The 17826-nt window shown below is 41.4% G+C and overlaps 1 protein-coding gene across 5 annotated transcripts in view; it reads right to left on the bottom strand.

Annotated features, from left to right (window-relative positions):
- Positions 1 to 17826, bottom strand: part of LOC138978848 (rootletin-like) — a 120588-nt gene that overhangs the window by 52014 nt on the left and 50748 nt on the right. For 3 of the 5 annotated variants that reach the window (XM_070351642.1, XM_070351644.1, XM_070351643.1), the window contains exons 4-9: positions 16847 to 16930; positions 11267 to 11382; positions 10557 to 10722; positions 8607 to 8819; positions 8019 to 8140; positions 233 to 671 (exon numbers count right to left, since the gene is read on the bottom strand). In XM_070351642.1, coding sequence (XP_070207743.1) covers positions 233 to 671; positions 8019 to 8140; positions 8607 to 8819; positions 10557 to 10722; positions 11267 to 11382; positions 16847 to 16930 — 1140 coding nt within the window. Of the gene's footprint in view, positions 1 to 232; positions 672 to 8018; positions 8141 to 8606; positions 8820 to 10556; positions 10723 to 11266; positions 11383 to 16688; positions 16770 to 16846; positions 16931 to 17826 lie in introns of all 5 variants that reach the window. The other 2 variants (XM_070351640.1, XM_070351641.1) reach the window with 2 other exon arrangements.

The raw sequence follows: 17826 nt of genomic DNA on the forward strand, positions 1-17826 counted from the left end.
CAAGAAATATCCAACGTTAAAGTTTTCCGGACGTCCGGACGGACGGACGACTCGGGTGAGTACATAGACTCACTTTTGCTTCGCATGTGAGTCAAAAATTCAAAACTGCAGATAAAGCCAAAGTCAAACACAAGTAAACATACAGAAAAGACACACAAACATAATAATGAATCCGACAGATAATAACAAGATCTATCATACACTGACACACTTCACAGAAAACTAAACAAACCTGCATCTGGCGCTTAGCAAGGGCAGCCTGCACAGCCGAGAAAGTGGCGTCAGCAAACGCCGGCGACCTTGACCTATTTCTGGTGGGTGAAGGTGACCTGTGGCGCATGGCGGGCGATCGCTGGCGACCAGTCGGGGAGATGGACCGCGGCCTGTAGGGCGAGATGGATCGCTGGACCGCGATCACCTCCTCCACACCATCTTCATCCAAGCGTGTCACGTCGGCGTCGTTGATGACAGCTTCGGCGATGTTGCGGAGAGCGAGATGGATGGCTTCCGTCTCCTCCCGAGCATCCCGGGCCGTGTCGGTCTCCGGGACCTCGTAGGCGCCGACGCGACCTTCCAGGTTGCCGATGTTCTTCTGCAGCGTGGAGATGCTCTTGTCGCGCTCCTCCAGCTGGATCTTCAGTTTCTCGTTCAGCATGGTCAGCTCGCTCACCCTGAGAGGGGTCAAGGTCATGGTGGTGTTAGTACTGACGTCAATATTGTTGCAGAATATTGAAGAATATCAAAGACACTGTTGTTCCCCTGACGGGGTGAAGGAAATGGTGGTGTTAATACTGACGTCAATATTATTACAGAACATTCATTGAAGATTATTAAGTCGTTCCCCTGAAAATGATCATGTTCATCAATTCAGATTTGCAGTGTTGTTCTCAGGCCTCGGTCTTTGTATTGTGTACTTGATACCTGATTTTACATGCAAGGTTTGACTTTACTTAACTGTAAACAATAAGGGCAAAGCCCATACGACTCACATGCTTGACCTTGACCTTTACATGACCTTGACCTTCAGGGTCAAGGTCAAATAACTAAACCTAGCAATGACATCATACACTAAGAACTGCTTTACACATTTTTCCTACCAAAATACATGTGACCTTGACCCAAGGTCAAGGTCATCCAAGGTCATGCAACACAAAGCTGTTAATTCAAGACATAGGAAGTACAAAGGTGCTTATTGGCTCTTTCTACCATGAGATATGGTCACTTTTAGTGGTTCACTACCTTATTTTGGTCACATTTCATAAGGGTCAAAGTGACCTTGACCTTGATCATATGTGACCAAATGTGTCTCATGATGAAAGCATAACATGTGCCCCACATAATTTTTAAGTTTGAAACAGTTATCTTCCATAGTTCAGGGTCAAGGTCACTTCAAAATATGTATACAATCCAACTTTGAAGAGCTCCTGTGACCTTGACCTTGAAGCAAGGTAAACCAAACTGGTATCAAAAGATGGGGCTTACTTTGCCCTATATATCATATATAGGTGAGGTATTCAATCTCAAAAACTTCAGAGAAAATGGGACAAATGTTTGTTTGTTTGTTTGTTTATTTGTTGCTTAACGTCCAGCCGACTACGCAGAGCCATATCAGGACGAGGAAGGGGGGGATGAAGGGGGCCACTTGTCAAGCGATTCCTGTTTACAAATGCACTAACCCATTACTTGTGTCCCAGCAGGCTTTAGTAAAACTAAATTAATACCTACTGGAAGATTACCAGTTTCCAGTATGTTAAAATAGGCTTAACCTATCTACTGCTGGACTTACATCAGAACACTAACAGATTAAACTATACATGAATCGCGAGACAAGCGGCAAGAGAAGAGATTTTTGGAAAAAATACAGGTGAATGAGCAAGAAGGCAGAAAAAAGAAAAGAATTCATGAAGAAAAAGAGAGCATGACAGGAAAGAGGAACCAAAAATCTACCTAACAGCAAACTAGAAAGCTCCTGCGGTTCCAAAAACAGGAGGGGCTTTTAATTTCATAACCGCAGTGCCCCACTGCGGGAATTTATGGCCCCTGCGACCTTGACCTTGAAGCAAGGTCAAGATGCTATGTATGTTTTTTGGGGCCTTGTCATCATACACCATCTTGCCAAATTTGGTACTGATAGACTGAATAGTGTCCAAGAAATATCCAACGTTAAAGTTTTCCGGACGGACGGACGGACGGACGCCGGGACGGACGACTCGGGTGAGTACATAGACTCACTTTTGCTTCGCATGTGAGTAAAAAAACCAATCCGTATAGATATAGATTCTATGTGTGTGCTAAGCTAAAACTATTAATTACAGATGATTTAGCATGAAGTTCTTTCTCAAAGTGTTCAAATTAACCTCTATGCAGATGATTTAACAGGAAGTTCTTTCTCAAAGTGTTAAAGTTAACCTCTATGCAGATGATTTAACATGAAGTTCTTTCTCAAAGTGTTCAAATTAACCTCTATGCAGATGATTTAACAGGAAGTTCTTTCTCAAAGTGTTAAAGTTAACCTCTATGCAATGTTTGAAAATCACTAGAAACAAAAATAGAACTTTTTTTTTTAAATGTCAAAGCAAACTAGATTCTCAAACTGCGGGGCAAGGCTTTCAATGGTGAATTATAAAAATAAAAAGATAATAACACTCTGGTGTGTTTTAGATAATTTTATAATTTAATATAAGAAATCATATCTTCATAAGATAGTCTAGAAAATAAAAGCCATTATTCCCCCCTCTGCTTCTTTACCTCTGTAAACTTGTAGAGCTAGTTATTTTTCGATAATGACCCAGCAACCAAACAAATAACGAGCCAGCAACAGCCTGAATCCTCGATAGTGCAATGGGTTGAGAAGCTGTTCTGTTTTGGTACTACTTTTGCGACTGAAAAGTTCAAAACGCTCTATACGTACGAAATATACATCTCTGGAGCAAACAATACAAACATACCGCATTTAAATTAACAACTACAGGCCTGAACACATGAATCTCCATATAAAATCCATGAGTTCGGTTGTTTTCTGAATATAGATCTGCTGTGCACACACCGTTCATCACAAGCAAATTCCCAAGGCAAGTAACTCATACTCTTGCCGACAAGAGTAGTTCCCCTTCTTTTAACGCAGTTTCTTCGACAACACTGACTGCAATCCGACGGTCAGTTTTCAACAATATTTCATTTTATAAACAGATCACACGCAACCAAATGCACACATCTCATCAATTTAAACAACATAAAGCGGTTTCATACACTATTTTCCCCAAAAAACTGAACTTCATACAGTAATTAACGTTGGAACACGGGTGCAAAAGTTCGTCTGCTAGTCCCATTTGACGAAAGAACATTATCTTTAGCGATACTAAAACATAAACAGAACACACAATATCTGCCTTTACCGCCACAGCAGAATAACAGCTTATCTGTGTACTTGATTTTAGTCTAAAACAGGGAAACTGACAAGAAGTGTTAACAGAATGGAATGATTTGCACGGAACTATACAACCGCGCATTAATCGATCGCCTGCGCAGGTTGACTGGTTGAGTGATTCGGATTCGATCAAACTTTCGCACAAAAACTCCTGTTTTCTTTGAATAACTGAAGAAAGGGGGAATAAAGAGGTTACACACCTCGTCTCAGTGATTATTAAAAATAATGGTCTCAGTTCGCGGTCATGAAAAAGCTCGCTGAAGCTCGCATTTTTCATGATCCGCTAACTTCGACCATTATTTTTAATAATCACTGAGACTCGGCATGTAACCTCTACTTAACTGGTACAACAGTATAACAATACAGAGAATTTTTTAACTAAGAACAATTAAGGGACACATGTTTTTCATAAGGCCTAAAAAAACAAGAAGAGCAAACGCTCGATCGAGTCACTTTCGCAGTTCTGAATATTATATGAGGCATCAGATGGACAGGAAGAAATTGCTATTCACAACACAATGAGTCACGTTCACATAAAATTTGAGCCCGGTCACTTTTATAGTTTCCGAGAAAAGCCCAACGTTAAGTTGTGTGTTGCCGAACAGAAAAGGCTAGTTATCTCCCTTGTTTTTCTGATAACGTTCGTAAAAGGCTACAGATGTAAATACTTTGATGTAAAGAATAATCCTACAAAGTTTCAATCACATCCGATGAACTTTGTCAAAGATATAAAATGTCTAATTTTTCCTTTGACGCTGACCTGTGACCTTGAAAAAGGTCAAAGGTCAACGAAACCATCGTTAAAGTGTAGAGGTCATTGGAGGTCACGACTAAACAAAATATGAGCCCGATCGCTTTGATAGTTTCCGAGAAAAGTCCAACGTTAAGGTGGTGTCTACGGACGGCCGGCCGAACAGACTAACACTGACCGATTACATAGAGTCACTTTTTCTCAAGTGACTCAAAAATAGGTGTGGTTACGGTAACCCGACCTACCCTATTTTTAGGGGCCGACCCTATAACTTTTTTTTACATTTGTCAAAAAAAACAACTAAAAAAAACCAGTGCAGAAAACGCAATGAAAGCGAAAGCGCTCGAGTCGCACACTTATTTCCCTGTCAAGTAGATTTAATTTGTACACATTAGAAAAAAAAGTTAAATAAAAAAAAAGTGATTGCCTACCTTCCTACCCTATTTTTTTTGGCTATGTTACCTGAACCACACCTATTTTTTGGGGGGGGCCTAATGAAAATCAAACATGCACAGTGAGCATTTAGACGGAGCATTGACCACCCCTACTTCTAGGACTGTTCTGCCCATGATCTGATGTTCTACAGGCTAAAAGTTCACCAGAAGCACTAGTTGAATACAACTTCATTGTCACAAATAAATAAAGGTAAGACAACTTAATAGAAGAGGAAAAAGGGTTGTGTTTAGTAACAGCTCAAGTGGACAAAAACCTTTGTTTCCTGATTATAAAATTTACTTACAAGTTCACAATTAAATCATCAAAGAAATTATGAACCCATCTTTTGAGAGAAAAAACAACAACTAAACCAAAAGAATTCCAAGAAATTTTATATGTGACCCTCAACCACGGAATGAGTCGCATGTCACCTTTGCATGATTTTCATATTTTTACATTTTCCTAAAGAGTTTTTTATGCTCTATCCAGTGGTGAAAACCGTTTTAGAAAAGAGCAAAAACTTTGAGTTATAAGCCTGTGACTATGGTGACCCTCACACTGTTACCAGACACTCCCCGGATTTATACCAAGCCTAGCGCAGAACCGCGCGAGGTGACATGCGACTCATTTTGTGGTGGAGGGTCACATATTTCATAAAAAACACCATTTTCTGATTCTGCAAACAACAAACAAAAACAGGTGTCATACCAAAACTGAACACATACAACTAAGGTGGGAGGCTTTGGTGAGGGACAAGGAAGGGCTGCAAAGAATGGAGTTTGAAAAAAAGGTGCAATTTTAGTTTATCGTTTGGGTGTCAGATGGAAGAAAAGTCCTAAGGACTGAAAGGTAAAGTTCATAGAACTGTCAAATTTCTAACTAATTTCTGCAACTTATATATTCTTATAACAAGATAAACACAAAACTCTCATGCAGGTATGCATAATTTACTTAAAACATGCAGTATGTATGGGGTTTTTTGCATGAAAAAAAGTTGTCAAAATGTCTAAAGTTATGACTAAATTTACTATGTCGGGTTAACAAAAAGAAAACCTAGACCTACAACAAACGAAAATGCCAAAGGGAAAGAAGAAAAAACTTTCTAGAAAACAAGCCTTCATGCAAAAAAAGAAAATCACTGACACCACAGCAACCCTTTACACCCCCCCCCCCCCTCCCCCCCTCCCCCCTCCAAGTCTTTTCCTTCATAAGAAATTAGTCTACAGAAACTAAAAACAGTGAAGTGACGCAGAAAAGATTGAAATCCAGTTGCAACAGTAAAGCACTTTACCAAACCAAAAATTGAACAAAACCTTGCAGTCAGAAGCAAAGAAAAAAGTTTGTGGGGAAAACAAAGCAGTGAAAGTAAGCTAGAAATCTAACTGTGTGTAGGCAAACAATCGGAAGTCATACCAGAAACAAATATCTGTAACTTCGTCAAAGACATCATGACATTAGCAATGGCAAGCTCGTCTTCACATTTGAATGAGTCTAACTGCAGTTAAAAAAGAACAAAGCTATTGTAATTTGTATGATAATGAAGAATGTTTGGTGATTTTACCGCTCCATCAAATTGAGAAAAAATTGCTACAGCATTGTTAGATGTATCTTATTTGTCCTAGTTTGCAGCATTTCAGAAAGCCAATAAATAAACTCATGCTGAGTTGAACCACTGATCTCAAGAAAAAAAGAACATTCACGGAGACGAATCCGTAAAAAGTCATCTCATAAACCTCTAAACACAATGCTGCTTTGACAAGTTATGTAAAACATATGTGTTTAGAATGCAAAGTAAATTGGACAACATACAGTAGACATCCTGTTGCGTCAGCTGTCAGCTTGCCAACTTGGCTTATTCTCTCCCTATAATAACAGCATGGGGCAGATAACTCATGGATTTGGAGAAAAGGGCTCCCATTGTTTTCTGGGTCACAGTCTCTCAATATTCTGTTCGCCCTCCAGATATGTCAGTGACAACAAGTCCTTTGAAATAGATTTTTTTGTATATCCTCAACAGATAAGCAAACTCCAAATATGTGAGTGCTAAAAAGTGTACTGGGACGTTTCCCAGGGACAAGATTTTTGAACTTTTTGAAAGAGATCAGGATTTTCAATAAGATTTAAAGTAGAGACTGAAAGAATGAAAGTTTTCAGAAACCTTCTACTTTTTACAGTGATAGTCACCTTAAAGTTAAATGTGAACTGTTTCTACCTTTAACTGTGATAGTCACCTTAAAGTTAAATGTGAACTGTTTCTACCTTTAACTGTGATAGTCACCTTAAAGTTAAATGTGAACTGTTTCTACCTTTAACTGTGATAGTCACCTTTAAGTTAAATGTGAACTGTTTCTACCTTTAACTGTGATAGTCACCTTAAAGTTAAATGTGAACTGTTTCTACCTTTAACTGTGATAGTCACCTTAAAGTTAAATGTGAACTGTTTCTACCTTTAACTGTGATAGTCACCTTAAAGTTAAATGTGAACTGTTTCTACCTTTAACTGTGATAGTCACCTTAAAGTTAAATGTGAACTGTTTCTACCTTTAACTGTGATAGTCACCTTAAAGTTAAATGTGAACTGTTTCTACCTTTAACTGTGATAGTCACCTTAAAGTTAAATGTAAGCCGATATCTAATTAACACATGGACAGAAAATATTAAAAAGCCTAATCAAATTAAGTGAAATCTCAACAATAATCAAAAGCAATATATTATGATGCCAAAGCTAACGAACAACAGACCACAATCCAGAAAGACAAATTGAAAATAGAAATTAAACAAAACAAACAAACAAATGAATAAGCAAACAAATAAACAGATGAACAACAACAAAACACTATTCACTGAGGGAGTGAGGGTCTCTTTTCCTGGTGACATGTACTACTGCCTCTAGAAGAGATGTGCTAGATCTGAATGTAACTTCAATACATGTACAGAATGGGGGGTCAGGGAGATTAACCGATAACACTCAGACTGTGCCAGTGACTTTTAGCTCCTAGCGGTAGAATGTCTCTAGAGCGTGTGTGTGTGCTACCAAGAGCGCTAATGGAAAGGGACAGCTGCAGTTGTAAAGACCAGTGCCACAGCTTCAGATATATCTGTAGAATAAGTTATTGCTGTGATAGGACAACAAAGAGACTTGCAAAAGGGACATGAATCCATGAATGAGATATGACAACAGCGAGATTCTTCCTGCAGGAGACTTGGATAACAAGCGAAAACAAAACGTTATGCCACAATGGTAGATGAAATCTTGAGTATTTAGAATTGATTAGCAGCTCATGTCTCTTCTATTCCTATTTTACTTTTTACTTTTTGTAGCAAAACACAAAAGCCTACATCATCCCTACATTTCCTACAGGTAACAGATATCTGTCTCTACAGGTGTGACTTCCGTGTGTTTACCTGTGGCCCATCTCGTAGCTGAGAGCGTCATACCTCGCCTGTAGCTCAGACACCTCGCGCGAGCGATTGCTGAGCTGACTCTCCATCGACATACGGTCACTGCGCTCACGGTCCAGGGACACCTGCAAGAGAAATCAAACAAGTAAGACAACGTATACAGCGTACAGTGGAACCCCCCCTTTAAGACCCTGTTTTTCTCACATTTTTGATTTAAAACCTCTCTAAATTTACCCCCATTTTCTACAATTCCCCCTCCTCCCACCCCCATAAATGACACAAACCCACCCCTCTTTCTGTCTGTGCTTCCGTCTAGCTGTCTCTCCCACCCGTCTCTGACTCTCTGTCTGTCTATCTGTCTCTCCCTGTTAGTCTCTGACTCTCTCTCCCTGTCTGTCTCAGTCTGTCAGTCTAGCTGTCTATCCCTGTCTGTCTCTGACTCTGTTTCGTCTTCCTGTCACTTTGTCTGTATCTCTCTCTGTGTCTGCCTAGCTGTCTCTCCCTGTCTCTGACACTGACTCTGTCTGTCTGTCTGTCTGTCTGTCTGTCTGTCTGTCTCCCTCCCTCTCTCCATCCCTCTCAAACACTCACCTGTCCGTGGGTATCAGCAGAACGCATGTTGGCACCGAGGTTGAGACAAGAAGAGTGCATGCTGCGAGCGGCCTTGGTCACGTCTGATCGCACGTTAGCAAGGTCGCGCTCAGTGGCTGTCTTCATCTCAGAGAACTGACGTCTGAAGGCCACCACGGCACGCCACAAGCTCAGCAGGCGACCGTGCTCCGCGCTGAAGTACTCGTTGAACGTCTGCATTGAAAGGACAATGTCAAAAGTGATTTAATGGGTACAGTGCAGACCTGGGAACCCCTGTTTTGCACTTTGAGTATTCTCAAACAAACTTGGTGTATTTTCAAAAAAATGAGCGTACTCCACACAGCGTTTCCATGATTAAAACATGCCTCATGCGCGTCCGTCACACCGTTAATTAAGTTTACCTATACATTTAAAACAAATGCTTTTTTCAATTTTTACTGACACAAACTGTACCGTATTTGACGGACTACAAGCCGCGACTTTAAAAAAAAAATCGCATTGCGGCTTATAAAAAGATGCGGCTAAAACGTTACCTAAACTTGAATAGCATTCACCTAATGGAAGTCACCGCGGATTTTCATTTCGCTCGATTAGCGATTACCGGTACTTTATTAGCTCTCTACTCAAGACTCGGCGCTTTTCTCTTTCTTTCGCGAATCTTCGTTTGTCAACAAGTCGTCGTGACAAGCGTACAGAGAAACACCGGATGTATCAGGATCTCGCGCGCGCGAGATTTCGTTTTTTTGTGTCTCGCGATAGTTGGAGGAGCGAGAGCCGCCATGTTGTGTTTTCGTCTGCTCGAAATGTGCGCAAAAGTCGTAAATCATCCCATAAAAGCTCATTCCGGGCGGGACTACATGTGTGTGTTGGTTACAAATTGTGTGTGTGATATTTTTCTTCAAACTTTTTCACTTTTCTTCTTTGTTTCACTTGTTTATTCTCGGAGCCGATTTCGCCAAATACCGTACTTTCGTTTGCCTGGTTGTTTTGATTGATTGACACGATCCGATCATATTTTTTTCGACGGCGGCTAATATACTATAGTGACGTAATCATGTGCCTAAATTCTGGATCGGCTTCAGGATGGGCTTGTGAAGAAAAGTAGTCTAGGAATTTTTCTCGTCGTATTTTTTTCCCACTGACCGTACTGAGCGTATTCTCGACAATCATGCGTACAAAATACGGCGAAATCGTATTGGTTCCCAGGTCTGACAGTGGTACCTGTGATGAAAGGACACCCGTGTGACCAGCCAAGTGTCCCTACAGTGCAGGTGGCCTGTCATGACAGGTATACTTTGGTAGAGATAATATAACAGGGAACAAGAGGTGTCCTTTTAAGGGAGGTGTCCTCTCATGGGAGGGTCCACACATTGCAGGTACCGCTGTACTATGTAAATGAACATTGAGAATCAATAGACAAATTGTGGAAATAACTCTGTCAGGTTTGTATAGGTTGTGGAAGAGTTGCTTTCCCTTGTTCTTCCTTGCTTTCCCATAGAAACACTGAGGCAAGCTACGTGGGGCACATGAAACGTATCTCAGCCTGTAGAAATTTCTCTGTACACTGGATGTGTGAGCACACATTGTGAAACTGACAGAGCTAGACAGATGGGTGGGTAAGGCAGGAAGACACTGAATGAGAGAGAGAGAGAGAGAGAGAGAGAGAGAGAGAGAGAGAGAGAGAGAGAGAGAGAGAGAGAGAGAGAGAGAGAGAGAGAGAGAGAGAGAGAGAGAGAGAGAGAGAGAGAGAGAGAGAAAGAGAGAGAGAGAGAGAGAGAGAGAGAGAGAGAGAGAGAGAGAGAGAGATTCACACAAACACACACATACGCACACACATCTCCCTGATGCAAGTATCTCAAACCCATTCCTGCTGAATACAGAGAAACACACTCTTTCTCTCCTTCCTCTCTCTCTCAACATATGCCACTGCCCCTTCCCACCCCAACACACCTTCTCCTCCTCGCGCCACTCAGACTCCTTGGCCTCGAGTTCCTCACGGGCTCGCTGCCAGTCGGTGGTCAGTTTCTGGATGTCGGAGGTCAGCTGTTGGTTGACCTCGTTGGCGTGGTCCAGCTGTTCACGCAGCATGCCATTAACGTGGGCCAGGCTGGCACTCCTGTTCAAAGATGAGAGAAACATTACGATTGTGGTGCTTTGGGACTGGGAGACTTATATCTGAGTGCACTTGTCATTCTGTTTGTTCATGTTGAGGTCAAAAGCCCTGTCAATGAAATGTGTAAACACGCCAAACACATTATCATTCATTCATTCTCTTTCTTTCCCTCTTTGTTCTTTTCTTTCTTTCCTTTTCCCTTTTTTTCTGTCTGTCTGTCGTTCTTTCTTAAAGCTAGTGACAAGAAACCATCAAAGTATCTCTCTCTGTGTCTCTCTTCCCCCTCCCTACATTACGCACCTCTGCTGCTCTTCTTCGAACTTGATGAGAGCGGTCTCCAGGTCCATTGCATGCTCCATCTCGATACATTTCAGTCCCTCTCTCTCCCCCAACCTCCCCCTCTCAACCACTCACCTTTGCTGCTCTTCTTCCAGCTTGGTAAGAGCGGTCTCCAGGTCCATTGCGTGGTCCATCTCGACTCGCTTCAGTCCCTCTCTCCACCCCACCCCCCCCCCCTCCCCCTCTGTCTCCCCACTACCCCTCTCACCTCTGCTGCTCTTCTTCCAGCTTGATGAGAGCGGTCTCCAGGTCCATTGCGTGGTCCATCTCGACTCGCTTCAGTCTGCTCTCCGACGAATCCAGGCGATCGCTCGAAGATTGCATCTGTAGAAAAAAGGGCACTGTGTCACTTCAACGTCATCTTTGTTTTTAAAACTGAACAGCTGAAACACACTGAAAAGCTGTGGTATTAACAGTGCTGACTCTCTGACTGAACAATGATATCAAGTTGAAGATGACAATACTTCATTTGTGTTAGTACGTCGCTTCACAAGGGCCAAAATAAATAAAATCTGAAGCTTGTGCACAGCCAGGCAACACTCAAATTTAATTCCTGAAATATAATAAATTATACGCACTTCCCCAAAGAGAAGAAACTATTGCTTGTAATCCAAAACAGAACAGTCAAGCTGCTGCTCTTCATCTTTAGATAATATCAAAATAAACGTGCTCACCAAAACAAACAAAAATGAATATGTAAAAGTGAAATCCAGCAAGCCTATCATTTTGCGATGGACTATTTTTCTTCAAGTTTTATCAATGAATGCACAATAGCACACTTTACATAAAAAATACTGATGTTAGCAATTAAGTAAGTCCTCATACTTTCTGGACATTGTACAGTCACTTAAGTCACTTTGCTGAAGACTGCTCTTTCTTACTCAAAGCCGTAACCATAAACCAATCCACTCTCGGACAAATACAGAGAAGTGTCAATTCCATAATCTAATTATCAATCAGCTGAGAAAACTCTAACTGCTCTGCTGCTAACTCAATAGCAAACATTTGCGGGAAAACAAAAAATTAACAAACAAGCAAAACCAAACACAGAAAATTGTAAAATGGGTTTTAATGAAACCACAGCAATGAAATTAGTTGTCAACCAATCGTATAACTCCAAGCAAAGCTAAAAGGCAACTTTGTTTAAAATTCCAGCACTGCTGTAAATCAAAGAAGAACAACCAGCTATCAAACAGAACAGAACATCTACCTGACTTATCCATGTTCTCCCAATGACTGCATGCAGTTCAAAGAAAAAAACAGCGTAATGAAACCAATAACAATACCTACAAACATCAATAAACCAATACAGTGCCTCAAATTAATTAAGCGACGTCTACTTAACTGCTGCTGCATAAAGCTTTGGCACTGAATTTTCAATAAAAAGACTTTGGGCTAAGTTTAGGACTGCCTAAACAGGCCACAGTTGCCTGATCGAAGCCTTACTGGGTTTCTACAAAATCACATTTTTGACTGACTGTCCTTTTATACAGCCAGGAGTAATTGATTTTTGTCCATCAGTTTCTATATGATTATTACAAAGTATTTGACAGTGTTGCACCCCCCAAAAAAAGTCTGCCTTTCTTTTTTCTTTTTTTCTTCAAATTTTCTCCTGCCCCTGCTGCAGAGATAAGAAAGAGACACGTGCCTGGGTGTACTGAGTGGACGGAGTCTGCTTTTTCCCTTCCACTGTCACTCAAGTTGTCATATATATCTCTGCCTTAATGCAGTGTTGTGAATAAGATAATTAACTAATGCTGTCTTTCACACAGCACAGAGGGATCCTTATCAATCCGGCCAGAGCAACCTGCATGGTTATGTCACTGTGTGTTTTGTTTGGAGCTATAGCCTACTCTCCATATTCATGAAGGTAATATTAAAGCACAAAAACAGATGCAATGCGGAGATCATACCTAAGACGAACCTCCTTTGAATTTTTTGGGGGGATTTTTTTCTTCTCCACTTTCTTCTAGTATCTCCAAACTTCTTATCATCTCAAGGTTATCTAAAGGGGTTTCGCTGTATTTAAATCAAGAGTTCAAATTTACGACTTCGGCTTTTATGAAATCTAACAGAAAAGAAAAAAAGTAAAGCAGTAAATCGATAAGCCTGAAAAAGCAATTGCCTCTTTACTACTTATATCAAAATCACTACATCACTAGACACAGGTTTGTAATACAGACTCTAAAACAACAACAACAACAACAACAACAACAACAACAACAACAACAACAACAACAACAACAACAACAACGTTAGCTTGTAAACTAAAAGCAAGCAAATATTGTTGCTCTAAATTCAAACCAGCACTCTTGAGCTATACAAAAAGCTGGCATGAATAAGAATTCTAAAAAGAAACTATACCTTTCTACATTACTACCCACAACAGAAATTTGCTAAAAAGAAATCAAATCTCTTTCTAACCCAGTCAAAAACCATTCCGATGTTTTCAAGTGTTAGACTTATTGCATTGTGCAAATCATAAGCCCCTTAAATAAAATATTCTACAGGGTGTGGTCCTGTTTTTAGTACACTCTTTCCCCCTCAAATCTAAATCTACTGATTTTGATTGAAATATGTGCAGCAAAATTTTGAAAAATGAAAAAAATGCCTAAACTCTGAAAAACTTACGTGCAATGATGACTAAAACAACCAAACAAATAAACCAAGTTGTTCAATCTGCACTTTCACAATCAGGATGGTTCCTGAACACACCTCGCTACACACAATACCAACTGCTGCTAACATCAAACTCAAAAACAACACCTGAGCTTTCAAAACGTTACCCACTTTCAACCCAAAGTAAAGAAAATCAAAGACAGTATAGCAGCTATCCCTCGACGTTCTGCTTCCAGAGCAGAACACATTGCCTGAAAGATCCTTCCTTTGACTGTGAGCGATCATGTGCACCAACACAGCTGTGTCCAGGCTTTACATCTGACTGTGAGCGATCATGTGCACCAACACAGCTGTGTCCAGGCTTTACATCTGACTGTGAGCGATCATGTGCACCAACACAGCTGTGTCCAGGCTTTACATCTGACTGTGAGCGATCATGTGCACCAACACAGCTGTGTCCAGGCTTTACATCTGATTGACTGTGAGCGATCATGTGCACCAACACAGCTGAGTCCAGGCTTTACATCTGACTGTGAGTGATCATGTGCACCAACACAGCTGTGTCCAGGCTTTACATCTGACTGTGAGCGATCATGTGCACCAACACAGCTGTGTCCAGGCTTTACATCTGACTGTGAGCGATCATGTGCACCAACACAGCTGTGTCCAGGCTTTACATCTGATAAGAGCACCCCTCCCCTTAAACACATACACAGCATCAGCAGTCCACTCTGTGCACGGTGCACGGCTCTTCAAAGGGCTTCATTTCTGCTACTCTAGCTGCAGGCTATTTTTAGCACCCATCCTTTCCCCACAGCAGAGATAACACAGCAGCTAGTAGCTCTCAGTGCTTATTCCCTCTGCTGGGCTATTCTTAACTCACACTAAAACACAAGCTAGGAACAGCCGTGGGTGATATTTTGATTTTTTTCCCCCCCTCGAATTCATTTAAAGCAGACTGACAAAGATGTCGGACACAAAAAATTAATTCCAGAAACCAAACACCACTCGGCACAGAAAGCAGACAAGCTGTTGAAATTTGGCGTGTGTTTAGGTTGAAAGACGCTCTTATCCTGCGTAAAGGACTGCAACAGATCTGTTGAATTTTGGCGTGTGTTTAGGTTGAAAGACGCTCTTATCCTGCGTAAAGGACTGCAACAGATCTGTTGAATTTTGGCATGAGTTTAGGTTGAAAGACGCTCTTATCCTGCATAAAGGACTGCAACAGATCTGTTGAATTTTGGCGTGTGTTTAGGTTGAAAGACGCTCTTATCCTGCGTAAAGGACTGCAACAGATCTGTTGAATTTTGGCGTGTGTTTAGGTTGAAAGACGCTCTTATCCTGCGTAAAGGACTGCAACAGATCTGTTGAAATTTGGCGTGTGTTTAGGTTGAAAGACGCTCTTATCCTGCGTAAAGGACTGCAACAGATCTGTTGAAATTTGGCGTGTGTTTAGGTTGAAAGACGCTCTTATCCTGCGTAAAGGACTGCAACAGATCTGTTGAATTTTGGCATGAGTTTAGGTTGAGATCTGTTGAAATTTGGCGTGTGTTTAGGTTGAAAGACGCTCTTATCCTGCGTAAAGGACTGCAACAGATCTGTTGAAATTTGGCGTGTGTTTAGGTTGAAAGACGCTCTTATCCTGCGTAAAGGACTGCAACAGATCTGTTGAAATTTGGCGTGTGTTTAGGTTGAAAGACGCTCTTATCCTGCGTAAAGGACTGCAACAGATCTGTTGAATTTTGGCATGAGTTTAGGTTGAGATCTGTTGAAATTTGGCGTGTGTTTAGGTTGAAAGACGCTCTTATCCTGCGTAAAGGACTGCAACAGATCTGTTGAAATTTGGCGTGTGTTTAGGTTGAAAGACGCTCTTATCCTACGTAAAGGACTGCAACAGAGCTGTTGAATTTTGGCGTGTGTTTAGGTTGAAAGACGCTCTTATCCTGCGTAAAGGACTGCAACAGATCTGTTGAATTTTGGCATGTGTTTAGGTTGAAAGACGCTCTTATCCTGCGTAAAGGACTGCAACAGATCTGTTGAATTTTGGCGTGTGTTTAGGTTGAAAGACGCTCTTATCCTGCGTAAAGGACTGCAACAGATCTGTTGAAATTTGGCGTGTGTTTAGGTTGAAAGACGCTCTTATCCTGCGTAAAGGACTGCAACAGATCTGTTGAAATTTGGCGTGTGTTTAGGTTGAAAGACGCTCTTATCCTGCGTAAAGGACTGCAACAGATCTGTTGAATTTTGGCATGAGTTTAGGTTGAGATCTGTTGAAATTTGGCGTGTGTTTAGGTTGAAAGACGCTCTTATCCTGCGTAAAGGACTGCAACAGATCTGTTGAAATTTGGCGTGTGTTTAGGTTGAAAGACGCTCTTATCCTACGTAAAGGACTGCAACAGATCTGTTGAAATTTGGCGTGTGTTTAGGTTGAAAGACGCTCTTATCCTGCGTAAAGGACTGCAACAGATCTGTTGAAATTTGGCGTGTGTTTAGGTTGAAAGACGCTCTTATCCTGCGTAAAGGACTGCAACAGATCTGTTGAATTTTGGCATGTGTTTAGGTTGAAAGACGCTCTTATCCTGCGTAAAGGACTGCAACAGATCTGTTGAATTTTGGCGTGTGTTTAGGTTGAAAGACGCTCTTATCCTGCGTAAAGGACTGCAACAGATCTGTTGAATTTTGGCATGTGTTTAGGTTGAAAGACGCTCTTATCCTGCGTAAAGGACTGCAACAGATCTGTTGAAATTTGGCGTGTGTTTAGGTTGAAAGACGCTCTTATCCTGCGTAAAGGACTGCAACAGATCTGCGGTGTTGAATATGATAGATAACACAAGGATGGTACCTTCAAAACAAAAACAAAACAAATCAAACAAAATGGAGGAGACCACACAGTGTTATATAGTGCACGCCGCAGACAACACACCACAACAACCAACGGCAGGAAACCTGTGACGTTAAAGAGAGGGAATCCGTCCCGGCCGCTTTAGGTCACAAACACAAAACCGTCTCACCATTCGCACAGAGTGGTACTCTGTCTTAAGATCAGCGTAATCCCCCTCCAAGTCTTCGCATTTCTTCTTGTATTGCAGCACCTGAGCCAGCAAACACAAACATGGTCAAAATACGAGAATACAAGGTGGAGAAGTTGTTTTCAAAAAAGGATGTATACCTTGTAGGACGTGCGCAGGTACTCGCTGTCTCTGTCCCTCACGTCATATTCGAGGTCGGTGCACTTTTTCTTGTACTGCAAGAGCTGTTAGCAGACACATTCAAACAGGCACATGGTGATAATTAATTTACAACGTCATGGTTACTTTTCTATCTTTTTTTCACCTCCTTTTCTTCGTTCTGTTTTCACGTATAGTGTTGGGACATTTCCAACCGCAAGAAGAAACTGAGCAACTCACGGTACGGACTTCACTCTGTGTCTTGCATACATTGAGTACGACCCACTCTCTCTACCAACCCTCAGCCCCCATAGTTCACTTTTTCCGCCAGTCATGGCTTGCAGTTTTTGCATCACTTTGATGATTAAATCAGCTTTCGCTAGTTTCAGAATTTTTGTTTTGCTTTTTCCGTTATGTTCGGTATATCTCATTGTGTTTGAGGGGTACGTTACCTCAATGAAGTTCAAGCTGCAATCCCTGGTGGGAGTGTGCAGTGACAGATTATCGCGCTTCCTAATATTTTCTCTCCTGCATGCATGTTTACCAAGGCCTGAGACTTTTGCTGTGACCTTGGTATCTTTAATGTGTGCATGCATGTTTACCAAGGCCTGAGACTTTTGCTGTGACCTTGGTATCTTTAATGTGTGCATGCATGTTTACCAAGGCCTGAGACTTTTGCTGTGACCTTGGTATCTTTAATGTGTGCATGCATGTTTACCAAGGCCTGAGACTTTTGCTGTGACCTTGGTATCTTTAATGTGTGCATGCATGTTTACCAAGGCCTGAGACTTTTGCTTTGACCTTGGTATCTTTAATGTGTGCATGCATGTTTACCAAGGCCTGAGACTTTTGCTGTGACCTTGGTATCTTTAATGTGTGCATGCATGTTTACCAAGGCCTGAGACTTTTGCTGTGACCTTGGTATCTTTAATGTGTGCATGCATGTTTACCAAGGCCTGAGACTTTTGCTGTGACCTTGGTA

This window comes from Littorina saxatilis, linkage group LG10, assembly GCF_037325665.1.
Source record: "Littorina saxatilis isolate snail1 linkage group LG10, US_GU_Lsax_2.0, whole genome shotgun sequence".
Classification (NCBI taxonomy): domain Eukaryota; kingdom Metazoa; phylum Mollusca; class Gastropoda; order Littorinimorpha; family Littorinidae; genus Littorina; species Littorina saxatilis.